Below are 25073 nucleotides of genomic sequence, written 5' to 3'. Positions count from 1 at the left end.
ATCAGGAAGACAAATACCAGCAAGGGAGAACAGATAACTAACTAAAGGATAACGCTGGCTTAACACCACATGGGTATAAATTAGCTATGAATAAATTTAGGTTGGAAAGTAAAAGAATGTGTCCGAACATCAGAGGAATGAAGCTCTGAGGCAGTCTTGCAATAGGAGGACTAGAGGAAGCAACTTAAGCAGCATTATCATAGACTTTGTTATGTTTTTGAAGTGGATAATATGATAAGATTGCCTGCAACAGCAGAGGACTGCATTTGATAGCCCAGGAAGTACCTTCCTGTCCTCTGTTTAGCACTGAAGCCATCATTTGTTTCAGATTTTTAAGGCCTCAGGTAACAGCTAACTGCAAATCTTTCTCCTCTACTCCTCCCATAAACACTGCAAATTGTGCAAGACTTCTGAAACTGGAATGGTAACCCTTGCAAATCCTGGTCTCACAGAACAATTTTTTTCAAGATGGTCTCAAGTTGTCATCTTTAAATCTCACTAGTCGATACTAACAAGTCACTGGTCTATTAGACCCAGAATCATCATCAACATAGGGACACAGTTCTTAACCTTTTCCATAATGCCAGGATCCCCTGACCTATTTGGAACTATGAGGGAGGTAAGATGGTTTTGGCTACTTGATACCTATTTGCAACCCTATGCTTGGAAACACATGGATTTGGGTATTAAAAATAAGCATCCCCATCTCCACAGTTCTATTTTCAGCTTTTCTTCTAGTCCTTGTATTTTGTTCATTTCCACACTGTCTAGTGTCTAAACTGGCACTAGCAGCTAATGTGAAAGGAATCTACTGCAGCACCTAAAAAAACCTCCAAACAATCAATCAAAATGAATTTTGCACATCTTCATAAATAGAGACGACCAAAGTCTAAGTAATCCCAATTACATGATGGGCATATAAAGACCTTCCAGAGATACTTAAACGGAACTAAGTGCTGGATTGCCTGGGCTGGACAAAGCAAGGTAGAAACCAGAGTTGACTATTGCAGTACAGTTTTTCTCCAGGTTTAGCACTCACTCTTTCCTGCTCATTTCACATACAGATAGTGACAATAATTAACAATAATCTTAATAAAAATAGGACATTCTAGTAAATATAAATGAACCGTGAAAAAACATGTAACAATGTTTTCCATTGGAATACGCAAATGGACACACTGAGTTACCAGATGAAATATTCATATGGACTTATGCTTTTAATAATCCTTCACTAATCAAGAAAACAAATACAGATTCCCTGAAGTACACAGGCTGTTATGGGAACAAGGTTTTCCATGAAGACATGCAAAGCTATAAATAAATAAATGAATAAATAATAATAATAAAAAGATGCTCCTTTGGAAAAATTCTTAGAGAAAGTGTATAAGTCTTCTGGCCACCAAACAAAAGAGCATGAAATGGGATGACACAGCATTAGGACTTTCTATTAAATTAAGGGTTTTTGGAGAGCCTGTCTCATCTCAATACTTGAGATGATTTGGAAAAGTTATTTACTAAATTCATAAGACCTTCACACTGAATGAAAAGAATACTCCATTCATTGACTTGGTGGTTCTATGAACTGGAAACTGTATTTTCAGTGAGGGAACAGGGTAAAGTTAATCTTATCCAAGAAGTTAATTTTCCCTGCAAATAATGACCCAACACATGAAAAAAAGGAAATACACTTTCTAAGGCTGAAGCAAAAGTATCATCAATAATGCCTCTCTTTATCCTTTGTACTTGTACAGCATTCTGACAAGATCCTGATCATATAAATATTTCCTATCATGTAAATAGTCCCCTTTCAGAGCATTAAGAAAACATCTATGAGCCGAAGTAGAACATACCATGATGTTAAACCCCCGCCCCCCCCCGAGGGTACTTAATACAGCCCAGTGTCCAACCTACACATTTTTCTTTTCAATAAGGTGTGCATAATGCTCCATTAAGAAGGATCACAGCTGAGTTTGTGCCTATCATTTCCCCCATGATTCCCAAAATCTAATACAGCTACAAAACATTTTCTGTACTCTAGTGTGGACTAAGACGAGGTTCTTAACGGTCTTTTTTTAAAAAAAAACATAAATATAGCACTTTTCCATGGTTCACAGCTGTTAAGTTACTTGGTTACAGGGGATATTTTATTAGCACAGATTCTTCTCTCTTTATTGCTGCTGAACTTACCAGTGTCTGAAGAACACGGTTTTTCCACAGTTGACGAGACTACTTTTTTTGCATTTTCTTCTTTAATCTCTGAGCATTCATTTAGCTTTTCTGGACTTTGAGAGGTAGCATCCACCAAAATGCTATCACCAATCACACAAGGTATTCTCTCATACATTTTCAATTTGTTCTGAAGCTCTAAAATCTGCAAATGTTAAAATTCAAAAGTCAGATGCCACTTCTCAGTGTGAAAATTATATGAAAATTACTGTATTGCCTAACCTCCTCTTGCCATATTTTCAGCTGTTCTGCATGTTTCTTGTCTCTCTCTTCAAGCATCCTTGCATGATCCTCTTCTTTTTTCATAAATTCTATTTCTCTAGTGGGGAAAGATACAATTGTATTGCAATGTTAGAAGGATTTCAGCTGATAAGGGAACATTATTAAAATTGGTTATTTATTGAATTTTTTAATTATCTTTGTAACATCACTATTTGAACACTGCAAATGGCTAACACAACTCTGAATAATTATGTTCATTATTTTAGTAAGGCCACTGTCTCCTCAAGTATGTGCATTACAAATATCAGAAAAAACAGGAATTATAACTCAAGTTTATTCTGGGCTGTAGCTTAGAATACCATATAAGGTAAGGGGAACTCTTACCCCCTTAATTCCATTTGGCTATTTCTACCTGTAAAAATGCAAGCAAATATGTATAAGGTACCATGTGGATCCAGAATCCAAATAATTGGAATTGGTCTGAACTAAGGGCTCTTTTGGGATTTTTTGTGTGTTTTATACTAAGTTTTACATAAATAAGAGGGTGCAGCCAAAGTATTTTATATTGATTCCATAGACCGTGAGAGAGTTCGATAGCTATCAGCAAATAAATATCCTTTCAACTTATTCCTATCCAAAAGGAGTTTTCAATGGCCTACCATTCATTCAACAAAAACTACAGTAAAACCTGGACTCATGCACAGGTTGTATTCCTGGGCAACTGTGCTGAAGTCAAATCTGGTGCAAGTTGAGGTCCATGCAGGGACGGGGCAAAAAGCTAGCCCAGGGAGCGGGGTGGCCTGCTGCCTTTGGGTCCCGCCCCCACCCCCCAGGCCAGGCTGCGACTGTGAGAGGGGCTCGGCAGGCAGGACAAAGATAGCGGTGGCTCTCTGTATCCGCCAGCACTGCTCACAGCGCTCACCCTGCTGTCTGGTTCCTGGGTCCCCACAGCTGAGAAACTTACCAGCACTGCTGCATCTGGCTCCAGGTCTCCCACCACTCGCTGGTGCTGGGAGGCAAGCACAGCCAGGAGCCAGGTGCAGCAGTTCCAGTCAGTTTCCCAGCTCCCCACCACGGAAGCCATGAAACTGGCCAGCACTGCTGCACCTGGCTCATAGCTCTTGTGAGTGGCAGGGAGCCTGGAGCCAGGCACGCCAGCGCTGGTCAGTTTCCCAGCTTCCACAGGCAGAAGCAAGCTTGGAGCCAGGTGCAACTGCTGGGAGCTGAGAGCACAAGGGCCTGGCTGCCACCTGTCCCCACCGCTTGCAGGGGAGCCGGGAAACTGACTGGTACTGCTGAGCCTGGCTCCCAGCTCCTGCAAGTGGCAGGAAGCCCAGAGCCAGGCACAGCAGTGCTGATCAGTTTCCCGGCTCCCCCAAGCTGGGGCACCTGAGAACCAGGCAGTAGGGCAAATGCCGTGAGCAGCACCCCGCACCAGCAGGCAGAGCTGCCACCCCCTTCACCACAGCTGGCGAGTCCCTGAAGTTTTCAGATGGGCAGCAGCAAGCAGAGGAGGACTGGGGGTACAGCTGGTCCCAGCAGGAAGGTTGGCTGAGGTACAGTAGGGCCTAGTGGGAGGGCACAGCAGCCAGGCAGTAATTGTTGATTTTGACTCATGTTATTCCAAAAAATGTGCAAGTCGAAATTGTGTAACTCAGGGATCTACTGTATACTGAAAATTCACTACTAAAAAAAAGTGAGCGACAAAAGTAAATTGCCCCAGAGGAGAGCAGATAGAGTGAAATAAAATGAAGTAATACCATTGCACTGGAGAAAACCAAGCAACTAAGGAAGAAAAATATAAATAATAGTTGGAGCTTATAAATAACAGAGGGGGGATCCAGGTACAGTCAGAGAGGGAACAGCGTGCCTAATGCAGTGGAAGGCTCAGAGCCAGATGTAAGCAGACATATTAATGTTACGTTTGATGTCCAGCGCAGCCAAGCTTCACAAAAACAGGAAAGAGACCTTTCAATGTGTGAGCATGAAAAAGAACAGGGTAAGAAGTGGTAATTCTAGATGCGTGTCAGAGGTAAGCATCACAAAGTATCAAGCACAAAAATACATTGTATGCTCACAGCAACTACCCAAAATATGTCAGAGGTATGTTTTGCACTCCTGCCAAGTGGACTTCAGGAATAACTCCAATTTCTGTTGTCTAACTTGCAGAGAAGAAAATTAATGGCTGTTGCCATATCTAGATGAGGGTAGTCTATTCACAGCCTCTTAAGAAACTATGGCTGATATTTAGCTACCAATCAAAGATCAAGCTGGAGACCACTTTCAGCAAAATTGGGATGCCCAATGGGTACTAAGACATTTTCTTAGAAGTCTTATATGAATGCCTCAGGAAAGTCTTCTTGAGCTCACCTCCCTTCAAAAGCAGAGGGTGTTGGCGAAGTCTCCCACAGTGACTTGAATGGTTGCAGGCCAGGCTTCACAACTGGGTTTTCCAGCCTCAGTTTTCTATTCTGGATCTGGACGTCAGTTGCTGACAAACTACACTTCTGTTGGGTGTTTTTCTCTTCCAGGCAGGGAACGCAATGAGCATGTCTGGCAGTCACTGAGACAAATTCTTTGTAAACAAAGGCTAGGTCTACACTTATCTTGAATATCGACAGCTGCTACACAATATAAGGTATGCCAACTGCGTACCAAAAATACATTTTGCAGCCATTGACACTCATTCCTGTGTCAACAGGAGTGCTCCTCCTATTGGCATTCCTTAATCCTTGCCTCTCACAAGGAGTTTTGGGGTCAACATTGACCCCGGAATGCACTGTTTTGAGCATGTGTGAAACGGCACCCCAGAAGATCGAACCTTAGTGTCCCATCTTCTGTGGCAAGTGCAGACCCAGACAAAATGCTTCTTGAAGTTCAAAGAGCTGGGTATGCCCTGTTCAGGAGCACCCCTCAGAACAGGCACTTGAGAAAAGAACAAAATCTTTCTTCTTTTTCTTTTTTTAGGAAACAGCCAAATAAAAACATAAACCAAGAATGAAAAGGCGCTCCAGAAAGAAGCGATGAGCAATTCTAAAAAAGTTAATGACCTGCAAACAGGCAGCTGAAGTTCCATCTCTAGCAGGCCTGGCTGAGAAGGGACTGAGAAGATTTCACCTAGGCACACTGGTTAGCCTCATCACAGAGCACCGAAAGATTGAATGGACCAAGTTCTCCAAAGCTCCCTGAAGCTACAGAAGTTCTCCCATCAGTAGGACAGAGGCAGAAACACATACAGTGGAGCAGCGAGAGGCACAATATTCAAAGTAGAAAGTTCTGTAATTAACACTTAATTGAATAATACATGTCCCATTATTAGTTTATTTAGTACCAATGGATATCAGACAAGGATTATGGCCCTACTGTGTTTAGCGCCGTACAATATCTTCCAGAAACAGCACAGCTAGACAGAAACTGTCAAACAGGAAAAAAGTATTAAATGCACCAAGGCTGGCGGACAGTACTTAATCCTTTTAACCCACCACTACATGCACATAAGTCAATTTTTTGACTTTAGAAGTGCCGTAGCATTTTGTTATCACAAGCCAATCCTCTGTGCACACACACATGCTACTCTCATTTCCCTCATCTACCAGATGCAATGTTGCATCCTCTTGTTGCATAACCAGTGGCACCAACTGGTCTATTCTATTCAGCCTATTTTTCAGCACACTGCAGAATAAAGGTGTATCGACCTGGCAGCTGGGAGTCTAACTCCCCGATCAGGTAGGATGTATAAGCTTACTCGACTTGATCAAGTGTGCTAAAAATAGCTCTGTGGCCGTGGCCATGCCCCTGCAAGTCGCAGCTCAGGCTAGCTGCCAGAGTATATACCAAAGATCTCAGACAGGATTCTACTTAGGCTGCTAGCTCACACTACCATAGCCACAATGCTATTTTTAGGGCACTGGACTGACACACTAGCTGGAAATTACACTTTCCAGATGCCAATATTGACATACCCTAAGACCAGGCCTGAACTACACGCTTACTTTGCAATAACTATGCTGCACAAGAGAGTCAAAAATCCATGCTCCTGAGTGATGCAGTTTTACCAGTCTTAACATCTGTATGGGCAGTGCTATGTTGGTGGGAGGATTTATCAAACTGACAGGATAGCTCTCTCTTGTCAGCTCTGAGCATCTGCACCAGACGCACTGCATTCGGGCAGCTGTGCCAGTGCAAATATATAGTACAGGTCTGCTCTAACTGTTAGTCAGACTGTTAATTAGTAACTCTGGATTGCTCCCCTCACCTTGTGTCCTAATTGCCCTGATTTTGAGAGACAGAAAAAAAATTCTTACCCTTTCATTACCTCAAAAAAAAAAAAAAAAAAAAAAAGAGCAAACACACACAATAAATGCAATTCCAGAAATCAGCAAATGGCCATTCACTCAACCACTGTTCAACCTTTACATATGTATACCTTAACAACATACAAAAATAACATTAGAATGTTAAGGTTTCAATGTAACTCACTCAGAAATTAGGAAGTGCCAGAAATGAAATTGCACCTGCATTTTTAATTCATCCCATGTGCACACAGCATGATACAATCTTCAAGACACGATTACATACAACCCCATCCTCTCAAAGAACAGGATTCATTCAGTACATGGATGGTGCTCACTACACATTTCTTTTTATACTCATCGTTCTGTGGATAGCCACAGAGGCGTTATTTATTGCATAACATCCTAACTCATCAGTGACAGCCTGATAACAGTCAGCCAGCACTGAACAAAGTATCATTTATGTCACGGATATTTTTATGCTAATTATCACCATATTACTTGAATGCAGCACATTTCATTTTCACATCTTGAGAGGCAAGGTGGAATTATCAACATGTAAGAGATGTGGAACTGAGGCACAAGTTAAAAGCAATAATTGTCAGAAGTATATACTGCAACTTTGGGTACTTCATTTCCAGTATCAGAAAAAATCTGCCCCACCCCCACAACAGTATTTAGAATTTCATAGCCCTGCGTTATGTCCAAAGCACAGATCTCATTGAGTACAGTTGTTCTTGAGTGCTCAGCACTTCTACAAACCATGCACCAAGCATCTCAAGCCAAACACCCAGAAAAACAGAGAGTACATAGTTAGAGGCCAGCTGTTGATAATGCTAGTTTATGTGACTTGCCCAGCATCATACAGGAAACTCCACTCCAGCAATAGCTGCTCCTCAGGTGGTATTCAATTGCCTTAACCATCAGACCATCCTCTCTCTTCCTGCCTCATTCACTACAATATTTTACAAATTTTGCTGCAAATGAAGTAGAAGTCCTATAAACCATCTCTTTCAATACAGAACCCTGATTCAATCCCTATGCTCCTATCAAGTCTATAATGAGTCAGGAATATTGAGGGAAAACCGTATAGATCATGCAATTGAACACTATCAGGATGCATATACAGAAATAGCAGAATTAAGGCTGCACAGAGAGGCTAAGCTCTGATATTTCCTAACTTTGGAATATTTGATTTTATAAGCTTTATATTCTTTGAATATGAAATCCTCAAATGAATTTCCTAAATTTTTGAACACTTGTATTGAAAAAATAAATCCCGTTCTGTGGAATTATATAAATCTCCCATATGGGTCATTATAAGCTCCTTGGGGGAAGGGCGTCTCTTTTTGGTTTGCATTTGTACCCGTTAGCAGAGGAGCTAGCAATAATTTTTGATGGGGGGAGGGCACTCTAAGAATTTGGAAAGTTGGTTGAAGGCTGCACTCTTCCATGATATTAATGGAGGAGATGCAGGGTATGGGATGGAGGTTGGGTGCAGAAAGGAACTTGGGATAAGAAACTGGGGTAGGTGAGGCAATGTAGGCTCAGGAAGGGAGTTTGGGTGAAGGGAGTGATTGTGATCTGTGGCAGGAGACTGGAGTGCAGGGTTTTGGGTTGTGATTTAGGGCAGAAGGCAGTTGTGACCTTGGCCAGGGGTTTGGGTTAAGTGGGAGGGGGTGGGGGGAGGCAGGTGGGGGATGGAGGGGCTGGGGTGTCATGAGGGAAACCAGGACTCATAAGTGCTACAATAATACTAGCATAGGTTGAAACTTTTAAAGAAAGAGAGCAGACTTCTACCACTTGAAATAACAGTAATTGGTAGCTGTAAGTAAGTTACCAACCATGTGGATCAGTCATTAGCAGGGAGATACACTGCCTGTAAATCTCAACTATTTGGTAGAGAGTATATAAATGCTGGTCCTTAGGAATCCTGAGTTTTATGAAGTAGTATGTCTATTAGTTACAAATCCATCAGCCCTGTCCCCTGCAGTATGTCCCCTTCTGGAGTTGCTCCAGTGTCCCCAGTTCTTATCTCTTCACCTTGTTGCTATGCCCCACTATTAGTATCCAGCCCAAGCTATCCTGCACTCACAATATGATTCTTCTCTCCCTTCATGCTTACTTCCTTTCTTGCTTTTGTGTCAGGCTCTCACTGTTTTCTCCTCCATGCTGCTGGGACACCAGATCAAAAAAGAATTTCCTAACATACCGATCCCATACCTAGCAGACACAGGTGACAGCTGAAGGAAAATCTTGCTCAGACACTGCAGCCCTGGGCTGCAGTATACTCTGTACACACTGAATGTTTGGAAATGTTTGCTTCCAGCATACAAACAAATCTCAGAGGAGTGTATGTGAACAGCAATTTTGAGAAACTTTTAAGTTGAACACATCTGGATGGATTTCAACAGGATAACAAGAACACCTCTCTGACCACAGAAAACCTTCATGCTAATTTGAAGTCCACCTTTTAAAATGTGGAGAGTCTACATTTCTTCACTATATCCACACTTTATACACTACTGTAATAATCTTTGTACAAGGTCTGCCTTGCAAGGTATCATTTAAAAATTCGTAATTGCTGGTCAATAGTATCCTAATAAAGTGGTGTGTAAACACTCTTAATGCAATGTCTTAACATGTCCCAAAGCAGAGCCCTAGCCAAGCAAAAAGTTCACAAAAAACAAATTCACACTAAATGAATGTGTGCACTGGTCAATTTTCATTTAAGCAGTAAACATTCATCAAATCAGGAAAGGGAGAGAAAGGAAGCTCAAACAGATGAGAAAAAAGCAGCAGGCAACATCCTTCTACACAGACTTTTCTGTCTCCTGTTACTCTGATGGAAGTGTTTTTAAAAGGGGGACTGAAACTATAAGAAGGAAGGTAAAACACTCCAAGGCGCACACACCCTCTCTCTGTCCCTGGCAGTCACAGTACTTGAAACAATAAAAGGAACACTCATTAGAACCTAGGAGAAGGGTTCCTGTCTTAAGAAGTTTGGTCAAAAGACTATTGAGAGCATATAGTGAGAAATATTTGCTTTGAATTTAACACAGCTGGTTAAGTTAGGTCTGAAATAATTGTAAGAAAAATAAAGATCAAACACAACTGGTACCTTTCTGCCTCATTACTTGCACTCACTTAAAATCTCTCTTTATAATTAACAAAACTGTTTTTTATCTAATACAGCATGTTTAAAGTCAAGTGTGTGTGAAACTCCAAGTTAGTGGCAAGTTATGTGTATATTAGTTCTTTCTTTATTATTATTGACTTTATATAAAATTGCTTTGTCCTGCAGAGTAGTGGACAGTACAGGATATACACATCTGGGGGAAAAATCTAACAGGTGTGTGTTGGGGTCATTCTACAGTATAACCAAGATCAGAAAGAGCCGAAGTGTGACTGCCTGCAGCACACACAACACAGAGACAGAGTGGGAACAACTTACATGCTGGAAACTCATTGTGAGCAATCCAGGCTGGAAGTTACAGCAAAGTATTGTAAAGGCTAGGGAGAAGGGGAGAGACAGCTCCTTAGTCTGGACTATCCATCGTACGGCACACAGCTCAACAGCTGTTAGAATTTTTAACACTATTGTGACAATGTATTTTTTCTACCCACATTCTCAGAAACAAATGAATTGTTTTGCTGAAACTTCCCATCACCTCCCCAAATCTGCTTTTGACAGACTGCGGCATGGCAAAATTCAACCTTAATGGTTATACTTTAGAAGAATCATAAGCAACTGAAAACAGGATCTTACAATGGCAAGTACTGGGTGTTGCTGTCAGCCCTGCCTATAACGCAGAACACACAGAACCAAGGAAAAAGAAAACATAAAAAACCAAAAAACTTTTCATGAAATTTTTTCACTTTGGTGTACATACTTCTGTTGATAATCTTTAAGCAATTTCTTGGCCTTGTTGTATTTCTTCTCCAAAGCATCATACTGATCCTGGGTTTCTTTAAGATGTTCATTTACTGTCTTGCATAAACTTTGTGCCTCTAACCAGTAGGTCTCCAACTTCTTAATTTTCTCTTTGCTCTCTTCTAAGGTTTGCTGAAGCTGGGACTTACTTGACTCTTGTTCAATCTTCTCAGCTTCAGTAGCTTTTAACTTAAAAAGGAAAACATTCAGAACACCATTTAAAAACTATATCAAGATAAAAATATTAAAAATCAAAATAGCTGCTTAGACAAGCGCAAGTGGATATTAGCTACTGACTTACTACTGCAATCTTAGCAATATTAAAAGCAAGACCGTGAACTGGTACACAACCTTTCATCCAGTGGTACCTAAAATGCTTTAAGTCTCTTTACAAAGATAACACTTCAAAACATCTTTCCATGTTGTTTGAGTTTTGGAAATCAAATTCAAGAATCTCCCACATGGCACAGAGGTGGAAAACACACACCAAAGAGGTGGTCCAGCTTACTTCTCAAAGACCAACAACTGCAGCACTGGGAAAAATAGTTACCTACCTTTCATAATTTGTTACCTTAGAGATAAGTTGCTTGTGGTCCATTCCACTGCAGGTGTGAGTACCCATGTGCACAATTGCTGGAGTTTTTTTGCCCTAGGGTAACCACAGGACTGGCTGTGGCATCCCCTTTAGTAGCACTCCCATGCAGCACTATATTAGGTGCTGATAGCCCTGCACTCTCTTCTTTCTTTCTTATCAACAACTCCAACTGTGGACTGGGAGGGCAGGGAATGAAATGGATAGGAGCAATACATCTCCAAGAACAACAGGTACAAAAGGTAACTTTTTTGGTTTTGTTTAAGAGTTCTTGCTCATATCTTTTCTATTTTAGTAGCAGAGAGGGAGCCAGTATTTTGAATGGTGGACTTGAAGTTCACAGCTTAGCAGCTTGCAGTACTGCCCTGTCAAAGCCAGCATCATCCTGTACCTGCTGCATCAATGCTCAGTGGGACAGATGACCACATGGCTGCTCTACAGATGTCCTAAATACGCATATGGGCAAGAAAGGCTGGGGAAGAGGACAGCCCCCTAGTAAAGTGGGTAGCTCTAATTTCCAGAGGTGGCATCGTCACATGATCATAGCAGAAGTGAATACGAGCAACGGTGCAAATAGTTCTTTAATTGGATACAGGGCAAACGAAGTCTGTGGGCACCACAATGAACAATTACGTTGATTTATGAAATGACCTGATTCCGTTAATGTAGAAAGCTATTACCCTGTGGACACATAAGGTCTGGCACCTCCACTTCTCTTCCAATTTAGATGGGCTCTGGAAGAAGACCGGTAGGTAGATGCCTTGACTCAAATGAAACAGAGACAATCTGGAGGGAGAAACACCAGGTGTGGGCTGAGCTAGACTTTGTTCTGAGGTGACAGCCCCAATCCAATACGCAGTGGGCTGATGTCATTGCAACTATGACAGAGACTGTCTATGAAAGGAGGAGGAGAGAGAGCAGGAAGCTGTGGACTCAAGCGGAAGACCAAGGAGTTTTGATAGCACCAAGTTCCTTGGTGAGATGAGGTCCCTGACATGCAGATAGAGATGATCCAGTCCCTTCAGGAACCTTGCTAGGATATCCTAAACTAAGAAACCAGCCCTCGAACAACAAGTTGAATGCCAAGATGTCTGCTAAATGAACTCCGATGGATGGACAAGAGGTCTAACCTGAAGAGCAGCTGGAATAGGATTGCCAGTGACAAGGCCAGCAGAGTGCTCAGTCTGTGCCCTGTCCTGTTCGATCTTTGTGAGGGCCCTGGGAAGTCACAGCCGATGTAGGAAGGCAGGTGTTAGGGCTTCTGACCTGGGAAGTCACAGCCGACGTAGGAAGGCAGGCGTTAGGGCTTCCGACCTCAGGAGAAGAAAAGCATCTGAAACACATTTTCTGTCCATGCCCGCGATTGAAGAGGAGATGTTGCACTTACTGTTCTGCCTGGATGGAAATAAACCCATTTGAGGACTTCTCCACCTGTGGAAAAGGAAACAGACCACCTCTGGGTGTAGAGACCACTCATGGCAAGATTAGAAAATCCTGCTGAGGCAGTCCGCCCGAGTGTTCTTGTCGCCCAGAAGGTGAGTGGCTACAAGGCGTATGTTGTGCTGCAGACAAAAGTCCCAGAGCCACATGGCCTCCTGCCATATGGCAGATGAACAGACTCTGCCTTTCCCACTGATACAGAAGATCATGCATTATCGTGCACCAAAACCTGAGCCACCCTACCATCTCTCAGGTAGTAAGGCTTGGCATGCCAGACGAACCGCCCTGAGCTCCCTGACATTGATATCAAGGACATGTCCATAACTGGATCACTGACTTTGAATACTGAGAGTGTTCAAATGTGCCCCCCCATCCAAGATTTCTGAGATCAGGGTCATGAATGAGGCCAGGGCTGAAAGGGAATTCATTCCATAACCACCATGTGAATTCATCCGGGATCCTGACCACCTTATCCATGCTGTGTCAGTTGGGAATATAGGCTGATGCTAACCAGGCCCGAGTCAGACATATAGATGTCAGAACATGTACAAACATGGGCCACATGGCCCAAAAGAGTCTCAGATAGGCATGGGCGATTGGGAGCAGGGGGTTTCGCAGGCCTGCGATGATGTTAGCCATGTCCCAGAACCAAACCCAGGGGAGAAAGGCCCTGAACCAAGTGGCATCAAGGACTGCTCCAAAGTTGTCTATGCACTGTAATAAAGGTAGGGTTGACTCTGGTCATTTATCATTGACCCCAGGTTGCAGCAAGTGGAACAGACCAGGTCCAAATGCCTCCATGTTTGATCTGGAGACCAACTTTTGATTAGCCCGTGGTGAAGGTATATCTGGACTCCCTGATGTCTCAGGTAAGCAACCACTGGCAAAATGCACTTCGTGAACAATCTCAAGGCCCATCCAAGACAAAAGGGCAATGTCACACACTGAAAATGGCACTCACCCAACATGAAGCAGAGGAAGTGATGGTGCCCTGGAGAGACAGATATGGTAGTATGCTTCCTTCAAACTGAGGACAGAGTACCAATCTCCTGGATCCAGAAAGGGGACGATGGTGAAGGCAAAGGAGACAATGCAAAATATGATTTACTTGAGGGACTTATTGAGACATTTCAGGTCTAGGATTGGTCTGAGACCCCCTTTTCTCTCAGGAATTAGTAAGTAGCAGGAGTAGAATCCTGTGCATTCCATGCTCCAAGGAACCTCATTCACTGCTTCCTCTCACCCTGGTGGAGGTGGTTTTTAACCTTTTGAACAAGGAATTGCTCATGAGAGGAGTCCCTGAAGAGGGACAGGAAAGGAAGAATGGGGTGCGTTATCTGCTGAAAACTGCAGGTGGCATCCTGAAGAAACCTGTTCAATTTCTATCAGTCCAAGGTAACACAGGACCAGGCCAAGTGGAAGAGGTGGAGGTCTCAATCCAGAATGTAAGTTGAGGTGCATTCCCCAGGCACACCCTGAAAATGACTACTTCTGGCTACCATGACTTCTGAAAGGGTCCTGTTGAGCAGCAGCCTGACAGGAGGAATGTGAGTAGCATCTGTTAGGTTCCTTGTCCTTTCTCCTGTGGAAGGCAGATCTGGGAGCCCTCCAGGATCGAAGCTGCATGAGAGGGCAGATCTTCTTCCTGTGCTGCAAAAGGGTATGCAGGTCCAGGGAATACAGGGCATCTTGGGAATCATTGGGCCTGGAGTCAGTGAGCTCTGAAAAGAGCCCAAAACCTTTAAATGGCAGGTCCTGGATTATAGTCTGCATCTTATGAAACAAGCTAAAGCCTACAACCAGGAGTTGTGATGTATGGCCACTGCCAATCTGATCACTTGCGGCAGCCAAGTCTGTGGCATCTGAGGCATTGGGAAGATTCCATGGGCCACAAATGTGACCAACTCTTAGCACAATCTTGTGGGAGGGCCTCTGTGCACTTAAGGGATCTCACAGGATGAAGTTATAACACCAGCACAGAGCCTGATGGTGGGAGGCCTTGGACTGTCAGATGGATGTCAAATAAAACTTTTCCCCCAAATAAATTGAGTCTTGGTCTCTATTTTTGGGTGTTCCACTGGGGAGGCCCTCTCTGTCCTCCAGAGACATGACCAGAGACACTGTGGGAGCTGAGTGTACAAATACTCAAACCATTTGCAGATACTTAAAACTTCTTTTCCCCCTTCTCAGACACAGGAGGAATAAAAGAGGGGGTTGCCACATAGCTTTGGCTACTTTGAGCACCCCTACGTGGCAAGGCAAGACAATCTTAACCACTGTAGTGGCAGAGATGGCTGAAGTGGTCACCTGTTTCTTCTGTCATCTCTTCAGTTTGCAAACCTGGCTCCCTGTCACCCGTTCAAGAGGAGCCTGGTATTCCTTTAAACTGTCCAGGGGGTCTGCTGGCAAGGGAAGGGTCCAGCCATGGCCTTGTCCAAAGAAGACAACAATGACTGTGGGATGATGTTATTCCTTTCTTTCCCAGGGTATGGCTCCACAATGCACTGCCTCAGCCTGAGCTTCAGCCTCCGCCATGGTACCATGGTTGGACTGTGATGCCGCTGTCAGTTTCTCAGATCTAGCCAGGAAAGGCTGGGAGCTTTGGACTGGCATCAGACACCCCACAAGGATTCCAGTATTATCATCTGACTGGGTGGGGGCAACACTGTCCCTGTCACATTGGCACTGGGGCCAGTGCCACTCCAACCTCTTGCATACAGGGAGAGTCATTCTTTCTTGGTGAGGGATTAAGTCATAGTTTGACACCAACCACTGTCACTCCAGTGACCAAGGTGGGGCTGTTGAGCCCCAGGCCTCTTTGCTGAACCTAGTGGACAAAATAATGGCACAAACAGTAGTGCCTGCGCAAGGTTTGGTACCCAGGCAAAGGAGACAGATGCCAAGATCCTGAACGATCTCTCAGGGATGGTGACCAATGTCGAGGAGACTACCAGAGTAATGGTGGGCAGCCACTGGGGGTTGTAAGGCCTGAGGCAACTGCCCCCTGCCACAGGCTCTTCCCCTTCCCCCACACCACAATCCTTCCTACCCACGCTCCCCCCCTCTTCCTCCCTTCCCCAAGCAACTTGAGCCAGGCGATTACCTGGGGGTCTGGTGTGGGACACTGGCAGCAGTAGCGGGGGTTGTTTCCCATCTCTCCTACTCACCATGGCAGTGGGAGCTGGAGTGGCCCAACACTCTGCTCCGCCCTGTCCTGCCACGCTCTCCTGGTCTGCTGTGCCTCACTTCTCCAGCTGAGTGTAGAGGGGTGACCCTACTGCCGCCCAACGCCAGGTCTCCAGGTACTCCCATGAGTCCTGTCCACAGGCCCCACAAATCGTGGGCCTGGGACAGCCACTCCAAACCATCTGAGAGATGGGACGGTGGGCCTGTTGCACGGAGAACACAAACTGAAGCCAGGTGAGCATGACATGGCTGGGCAAAGTCCCAACCAGGACTAACCACTAGCGACTATACTTAACACTACCAAATTAATTAAAGGCCCTAAAGCACGAGATTGAAGATGAGAAGACACCCCTCGCTCCTGCTATATAAGTAAAGGCACTCTGACTAACCAGCAGGACAATAAGAAGGAACTGGGTGCACAGGGCCGGCCGCAAGGGATACTGCTAAGGCAAAAATCTCCAGTAACTACTAATATGTATGCACACACAGCTAAAATGAAAATCAGCGTGAGCAAGTGCTCAAGGCAAAACTTGATTCAGGTTTCTATTAAAGTTTCCTGTTTATTTTTAAGAGTAGCGGTATTTTAATGTTTCCATCTCACACTTGGGTTAGAAGTATTGGCTTTCTGATTCAAAAATAACTCTCTCCAAAATTTCCCTTCAGTCAGGTTGTAATGTAGATTTAGCAAGTTAATAAAGAAATGTTCTGAAGTTACATGTATCTGTGCTTAGTGGTTTATTGACATGTGGCACAGGCCCGGTTGTCTAGCTTTGATGAGGCTGAAAGACATGCAGCAAACACATCACTGTCACATGGATGGGATGCTGATGAATATCCTTCTCACCACTAACTGGCTGTTCTTGGAAAGAGAAGTAATTAGTCAAAATTCACCAAAATCGATTATAATGTACTCAGTGAAACCAGAATGAGGATGAAAGAGGCTGCTGTACTTTCTCCACACCTAAAGGCCTAGATTTCCACACAAAAGAAAAGGGCCGCTCAAGCTCTCTGTTCCCACCTCACTTGACACCAAGAAAAGGAGGAGACAAAATTTCTTTCGCGGAGGACCCAGAAATGCTAAGAATACTGAGCCCAAGAGAAGTTTATAATGTGCACCCTCTCATCCAAGAGATGAGCGTATTTGCATCTGGGGTTTTGTTTTTGTTGTTGTAGGGGGGAAGAGCACCAGTTCCCCTTCCTATAACACTCCCAAAACTCATTCTTACATGCACTGGGCAGTGGTCACATCTATTTGACATTACCTGTCTAATTTCTAAACAAAGATACCTAATTTTTTTGAAACAACAAAACTGAACTGAAACAAGTTTATATGCACTGAACTATTCAAGTCAACACAGTCTATAACAATATTTCTACTATAGAATTTCTTTAATCTGTCACAGAATTCAGTATTTGTGTATCAGAGAATTTAGGTAGAGGAATATGTGCATCTAGTGTGCCCATAGCACTGGTGTCCTAGTCTGCAAATAGACATCAACTGACCTTCTTTAGGTTTCAAACTTTTTCCTCCTCTTCATATGAGCCTTTCATGAACAAAGAGAACATTAAATAATGAAAAATTTTAAAAGAAGTAACTTACTCTCTCTTTCAGTTGGTTAACTTCAGCTGTTGTTACTGCATGCTTCAACTGTAACTAGAATGAAATGCAATAGTTTGGTAAGTACACAAAGATATTGCAAGTTACTGTTTAAAGCCTGATGACTTCCCTCTCACGTAAGCTACTTTCACATTAGTGTAAAGCCATTCACTTGCTCCCTAAATTTACTCATGATCTTCAGTATCATAAGAGAAGAGAACCATGCTCTGATATTTTGAGTTTTCCAAAATTATGCTCTTAAGAAGAAAAGGTTTGTGGGTCTGATATCCCAATTTGCTATAAAAATCAAATCATGTATAGGGAAAAAAAATCACAAATTCATTCATGGGAAATATCTGTAAGAAAAGCAAGCAAACCAAAATCACATCTGCCTTGAATATGCCCAAAACAATGAAAGTCATTAATGTTTTATAATTGGGCAAGTAGTGAATGTAGTCAAGTGAAAATACAGTTGTGATGGGTCTTTTTACATCATGTTAACGAAGAATATAACCATGAAATATTTTTACTCTATGATTTTTTAAATCATATGTTTAAGGAGCAAGACTTCAATACCAAGGGACTTCAGCAGATTACGGAGTACATAAAGGCTTCATTCAAAAACATAGGCAATTACATCAATGAATCTTGAAAAATACACTATTAAATATGCATAAGTAAGGGCAATAGCCAATTCATTGAAGACAACCACTTTGCTCTTAAATCTCACCTTAGACATGTGACGGAAGAAATAAATGTGTTGAAGGCCCAAAACACAAAAAGGATGTTGAAGCAAGTGTAATCAGGAGTCTGAACATTTGATCTAGACCGTTATCAATAATTCCACCTAGAATCATCTCTCATCAAATTCCCAACTGTATAAGGTATTTATGAACAGATGTCCCACGACAGTCTGTCAGCTTCTCAACCATACTCCCGCAACCTACAAAACTGGAAGTGGTGTCCAGTGATCTGGAGCCTGGAATCCAAACTCCCTTAAGTACTACCAAGAAAATCAGCTTCACAAAGCCTCTAACAAATTCAATCCTCATTAGAATGAATTTGAAGCAAATAAGGAGAAGCATCACCACTGCCACGATGGGGCTGCACAGCTTTTATGCAGAGCATATTTTCCCCAAAAAGCAATCTGCAAAGGGCAACTTCACACATTTATTTAGAAAACAGCATGTTAATCAAATGATAAGAAAGGGCTATATTTCCAATACACCAACAAAAATTGAGGGTATGGGAATAATATTCTTAGATTTGCCTGCTACACCCTTTCAAGAACTAACACAGTAAACTGATGTGGTAGACAGAAAAATCAACCAAAACATGGTTGCCCCTAGGACTGGAAAGTATGAAAATAAGTATTAGTATGAGTTAAGTAGAAAGGTTGATACATTTGCATGATGAGATTTATCTTTAATCAACTGAAGCTGGGATCACGGCACACTAGGAATGCAGAATAAACAACATCCTATAATTTCTGATAGTCTAATACAACTTACTGCCGGGTTTTGTTTTTTTTTTGGTTCTGAATAATTTATTTGGAATTTTATGTACATCAATTTTGATAAAAATCCCCAGATTTGAAAGGTCATTTACAAGAGGCCTTTCTGTCAGTCAAAAAAGAAGAATCTGATGAGATAGGGCAAAAAACAAAAAAAAAAGAATACATATTTTAGAAGACCCAGATGCTTGCTCTTCAGCACAGCTCATAAGATTTATAAGAAACTTAGAGAACGTTTTTTTTACCTCTTTAAATTTAAGGAGCAACTGTGCTGAATCCATATCCAGTTGCAAATTCATATCTTCATTTTCAGGCAGATAAAAGACTTCCACAGACTTTCCATGTAAATGTGACTCAAAACCATCTTCATCATCATCATCATCATAATCATCATCCTAACAAGATTTAAAAACATTACTGAAGTAAATCACAGACCTTCATTAATGGCAAAAATCTCTTTTGCTGACTTGCAATTATCTTCTTTCCTTTGTTTATCAATCAAATTGGACCTTTTCACCTTTATCCTGATTGTCTGGTTCAAAAACATTTAAACCGTTTTCTGTAAAACATCTGCAAATCATGATTAAAATAACGGAACTATGTTATATGGTATGTAGCTATTTTATTGGTAGTTATACCTGTTCTGTATCATCCTGGGCATAATGCTGCTCATACAGACATCTCTCTTGCTCTAATGTCTCACTGATAAGACGTGCTACTTCACTCTGAGTCCCTGGTTTTTCTCTTCCAATTAGAAACCTATAAGAAAAACAGAGACACATACACAAATTAAAAGGCACTTAAAAATTAAAATTCAAAAGTTAAAAATTACTAAGCAAGTGTAGGTTTGATATATGGTAGCCTGTTAGACTGCAGTCCCTGATGACCACTTATGTCCAATTTACATCAAAACATTTAATACAATTTGCTTCTTCTTTCCCTTCATCTCTGTTAATGAACAATTTATTCCTAAGTATTTTTAATTTAAATTATGCATATATAAAAGAAACACATACCTCACACTGCCTTTGGTATTTTTTAGCACAGTGGCTGCAAACAGTTGAGTAACTCCTACTAAACTTATACCATCAACCTCAACAATCTGATCATTTACTTGGATTCTGCAAAACAAATAATTTAGTATTTAGCAATAAATCTGACATATAATTAAACAAGTTATATGTATAATACAGATGGAAATTAAAGTAATAAATATCCCTTGAAATGCTGCAGTATTTAATTCGACAATTTGTTAAGCCCCACAAGGTTAACAGCTAAAAACTTGTCTCCTGTCCCTTCACTTCTATGATGTGAATGTATTTTGCTTTATATCTGCCTCGATATTTTCAGCAATTTGTATTCTTACTGACTTTAGTGTTGTCATGATTATTCTTTTGGGAATGTACAGTACATACATACACTGCAAAGTTTTCACTGCTGCGATAGGTAACCTAGTTTATGCCTTGCAAAGGTAATAATCGTTTGTGAATCTGAGATATATAGTTACTAAAAAGGAAAAAAAGAGAAAGCTGAAACTCATAAATTCACATGAATTCATAAATAAAATATTCCTGCCTCTGAAGACAGAGCTGTAACACAAATTTATTACAGTCCTTTCAACAGACTCAACAGTCAGCAACAGATTCAACAGTTAGCTTCTAACAGGTACACCATCTTTAGAGTTTTGATACTTAATTTGATATTCTATCAAAGCTTTGTATGCTTAGCTGAATACTAAAATGATGGGAGAGGAAAGCATCGGAAATGTCCCATATTTAAATAAGCTGTATGTCCTCCGGTACTTTGCAATTAGAAATAATTCATGACAAAAAATTTGAAAAATTAAATTCAGTGAAAATTGCAGTTATTAAAATGTCAGTATTTTGAAAGTATAGCACCAGTTTTTTGCTTTCCAGGGTTCTATAATTCATAGGCTGCACATCTAAAGGAAGTGCATTACTGCATTACATTTCGTATATTTTACTACATTTACTTAACCGTAAATAATTTTTGCTAAATCTGTGCTAGTCAACAAAATAATACGAGCAACTTGAATGAAAACTCACCGTCCATCTTTCTGAGCCGCTCCACCTTCAGTTATTGTTTTTACAAAAATTCCCAGTTTTTCCAGTCCCTGATCTGCACCAACACCCATTCCAATAATACTAATGCCTAGGCCACTGTCACCTATGGGACTCAAAAAATTCAGACATTAGCCACACTACATTTTAGAAAGGTAGTTTTCATAAATTATTATGGTCACCAACGAAAATGCACTTGTGCTATTCCTTTTCTTCATCTAACGTGCTCACTGTGTCTCCCCTTTAGTAATATTTGCAACATAAAGATAACTCAGACTGGCTGTTTCCAGTAAGATTACAACCCAACAAACTAGTATGAAATCATATTTATTAAAATGATTCAGAAAAGCAAAAACTATTACAACCCCATGATGAAAGTCTGTGTGTGTGTGTGTTCTAAAAAGAGGTTAATGTTGTTATTCTACCTAGGTCCTAAACTAAGGAGGGCCCCCACACTGCAGTATCTGAAAACCTTGAATTGAATTCTAAAATTTTAAGGATTTGAGCTACTAATGGTTCCCACATTGCAAAGACTTTTGTACTTTATGCATTATGAGCCAGATCCTCAGGCTGGAGTAAACCATCATACCTCAATTGGACTATAACAGAGCTACAACAATTTACATTAAACACTGAATTCGGTCAAACTATTCATATGCAAAGTAAAGCATGTGTGAAAGTTTTTTCAGGATTGAGGCCGAAATGTAGTAGAAGTTCAACTTAAAATGGCTTTAGCCTGCATAAGAGAATCATTTTCACAAGCAATTGGCATTTAACTTGCACCTTTTTCAATTTCCACAGGAAACACTTCCATTTTTTCAACCCTCTTCTCTAGTTCATATTCTGCAGATGCTGCCACAGGGTCAACCTCTTCATTACGTCTATCATAATCCTCATTTGAGTAAGTACTGAAAACCTTATAAAGATAAGAAACCTTATTTTAGCATAGTTTTGACACAAACATGAATATCAAAAAGAAAGCCATTCTGTAAATTAAGATAGTAACCTAACCATTTCATTGACCTGCACACTCAACTTACCTGCATAATAATAATGAGGTAGCAGAACTGTGTTTTCAAAAATCACATATATAAGAAACTATTTTAGAAGTGCCTACACAAATATTTTAGCAACTTTTAATTAGATATGAAACAAGCAGCAAAACTCAGAGGCGCATTTCTTTCCTCTTAAACAAAAAAAGGGATGCTGTGATAGAACCTTTGTAAAATGACTCCAAAAAGAGAAGATAATCTACCAATCACTGTGCTACAAACAGATGCACTTTGATTTTGCAAGAGAACCAAACTGTCTTCCAGAAAAAGGAAATACCATGTTACAGACATTACTATATTTAGTAATCACTCCAGCTGAATGTTTGTTAAAAATAAATTGGTTATGATAAACACTAGTGAATAACTAGGACTAAGATGGCAGACCAGAAGGAGAAGAAATACTATATTGATAGTACTTTTATTGACAGTGAATGAAAATGCTTATGTTTAATGTATAGTTTATGCTGAAAAAAAGTACATGACTCTATATAGCTTATTCTTTAAAAAAGTATAAAGCTAGTGACAGGGTAAGTCACCAGCAGCTGGAGAGGCCACCCCCTGCCAAAACAGTTCCTGCACAGGGTGTGCTCCCACACTCCTGACTGGTATGTAAGGCCATGACAGTGGAGCTAAAGAGGGCTCTCTGCATGGATGCATATCTGGTGACATCCAATCCTTGTAGACACAAGATGCAAGGGAGGCTGTGGTCTTGGCGAGGCAGAGCAGAAGACCCCATCCAGGACCACAAGGACAAGCCTCTGGTTACAGCAGAGGCCACCCTGCTGCTGAATGGCTCTTGCCTAGAGATGAAGCCATTCAGCAGCAGCAGGGTGACCTCCCCTGCATCTGAGGACTCTTTCTCCTCCTCCTCCTCTCAATTCTGGTCTAGGAGTATTAATTTCTGGGCAAATTCTGCATTGCACAGTGGAACAGGATTCCCCCAGTAACAGCAGTTGCCCTCAAGAGCCAAAAGTGATTTATGTGCCACAGATTAGACACTATGCTTCTGTAGAACATGAGTTGTGATGGCTAAGTAACTTAGACATCAGCTCACAAGAGCACAAACATTAAAAAGACACATGTACACGAAGTACAAATGTGTCTTTTTATCTAATGTGCCTATCCTCAAGGCAAACTCCAGCATTCAGTCTTCACTTCCATGCAACTGAAAAGCATTACTGGCTTAACACAGCCAAAGTCAGATTTACAATTTCATAATGGTCAAGACAAAAAAGCAGTCAAGTAGCACTTTAAAGACTAACAAAATAATTTATTAGGTGAGCTTTCGTGGGACAGACCCACTTCTTCAGACCATAGCCATACCAGAATAGATTCGATATTTAAGACACAGAGAACCAAAAACAGTGTTTGTCCACCTCGATTACTGTTTTTGGTTCTCTGTGCCTTAAATATTGAGTCTGTTCTGGTATGGCTATGGTCTGAAGAAGTGGGTCTGTCCCACGAAAGCTCACCTCATAAATTATTTTGTTGGTCTTTAAAGTGCTACTTGACTGCTTTTTTGTTTTGATAGTATATAGACTAGCACGACTCCCTCTCTGTTACTATTCATAATGGTCAAGACACTATTAAAATGCAGTTATGACAGCAACCAAGTTGTGTTTTGCAGGGCTGCAGTTAGAAAATTTTATTTGGACACAGAAAATTGTCAGTCAGTCAGATCTGCAAATCAGATATGAAGATGGGCTCTCAACATGCTCTTTTTTGTTTTGCTTTGTTTTTAAGAATGGAATGGCTTTTCACCATATAATGTTACTTTCAGATGACAACTTAGTCATAGGACATAGGCACAGATGCAAAATAAATCTGTCTAGTTCTTAAGCCTGAGAATTGCAATCCTGTATTTTGGATGTCTTCTAAACACAAATTTCAGTTGAACTACAGTAGCAGACTGACCTAACAGGAACCGTTCTATGAATGCCAAGACAGTTGGCCAACCCAAGGCTTCTAAATATGCATACTTAAGGAATCAAAAGATGATACACTGCCATATTTCTCAAAAATTATCAATGGTTGGAATTGCTATCTTTGAAGTCAAACTGAGCTTTTTCAAATAACTGCAAGGGAACCGTAAACGTTACAGAAGAAATTCCATAGTCCACCATAAACTTACCTTTTATGAGAAAATAATAAAGGGAACCAGACAAAACCAGAGTGGAAGCCATAGGCTACTTTTACTTAACATGGCCTTCCCAAAACGGCTACTATCTTCCATCTTTTTAATGTGACAGAGGCACATCTTGATGAAACAGGGACTGACACCGCTTCCCATTTCCCCCACCACAAATTAATGAATTTAAGCTTTCTTCAGCATTAGCCTCTTTCCCAAAGGGTCAGAAACTCCCAGCATGGGTGCCAAGAATGGCACGAGCCGATTTTCATCAGCAGGTGATGAGGCAGAGCTCAGCCCTGCCCCTCCTCCCCCAAGCGGCTGGCAGCTTGCTGAAAGCCATGATGCCTGTAGATTAACAAAAGACTAGCTAGTTCAACCAACCACCATTTAAACAATAAAGCTCCACATCTTAATTTAATTATTAATTAAGCTGTTGTAAATAGGATTATGAGTGACTATAAGAAGTATCACCATCACTCAGCCCATACATGGGGTCAAAAGGTCAAATTTCAGCACTCCACCTCAGAAAGGCTGCTGACCTCTGCTCAATACCGTGACAAGGACAAGGCTACCATCTTTGCTAAAAATTCAGTCCCACTGAGAACAACAAATATAGCAACTGTTTACCAATAAGGTCATTCTTTGCAAGTTTCTCAGAAACACTCAAATCTCTTCAAAAGGTATGTTCAGAAGGGCTGATATTTCCATACTGGAAAAACTGAGCAATACTGACTGGGAAATTTTAGATAAAAATGAACGAAAATTGTACAGGTTAAACCCCTCTAAGCCAGAATTCTCTCATCTGGC

General features: G+C 41.4%; 1 protein-coding gene and 1 long non-coding RNA gene across 11 annotated transcripts in view; both read right to left on the bottom strand.

Annotated features, from left to right (window-relative positions):
* Window positions 1-25073, bottom strand: part of LOC142016631 (uncharacterized) — a 505011-nt gene that overhangs the window by 420699 nt on the left and 59239 nt on the right. The gene's annotated exons all lie outside the window — the stretch shown is intronic.
* LOC142016673 (neurabin-2-like) overlaps window positions 1-25073 on the bottom strand; it is a 92081-nt gene that overhangs the window by 54523 nt on the left and 12485 nt on the right. For all 9 annotated transcript variants that reach the window (XR_012646363.1, XM_075000788.1, XM_075000793.1 and 6 more), the window contains exons 3-11: window positions 21867-21999; window positions 21069-21189; window positions 20019-20123; window positions 19641-19761; window positions 19248-19397; window positions 17493-17546; window positions 10634-10863; window positions 2449-2545; window positions 2188-2371 (exon numbers count right to left, since the gene is read on the bottom strand). Coding sequence is in view for 8 of the 9 variants with exons in the window: in XM_075000788.1 (XP_074856889.1) it covers window positions 2188-2371; window positions 2449-2545; window positions 10634-10863; window positions 17493-17546; window positions 19248-19397; window positions 19641-19761; window positions 20019-20123; window positions 21069-21189; window positions 21867-21999 (1195 nt within the window). In the remaining variant the exon portion in view is untranslated. The remainder of the gene's footprint in view (window positions 1-2187; window positions 2372-2448; window positions 2546-10633; window positions 10864-17492; window positions 17547-19247; window positions 19398-19640; window positions 19762-20018; window positions 20124-21068; window positions 21190-21866; window positions 22000-25073) is intronic.

Source organism: Carettochelys insculpta, chromosome 8, assembly GCF_033958435.1.
Source record: "Carettochelys insculpta isolate YL-2023 chromosome 8, ASM3395843v1, whole genome shotgun sequence".
Classification (NCBI taxonomy): domain Eukaryota; kingdom Metazoa; phylum Chordata; order Testudines; family Carettochelyidae; genus Carettochelys; species Carettochelys insculpta.
The sequence above is the reverse complement of the archived record's forward strand: the minus strand, read 5'-3'. Positions and strand labels throughout refer to the sequence as shown.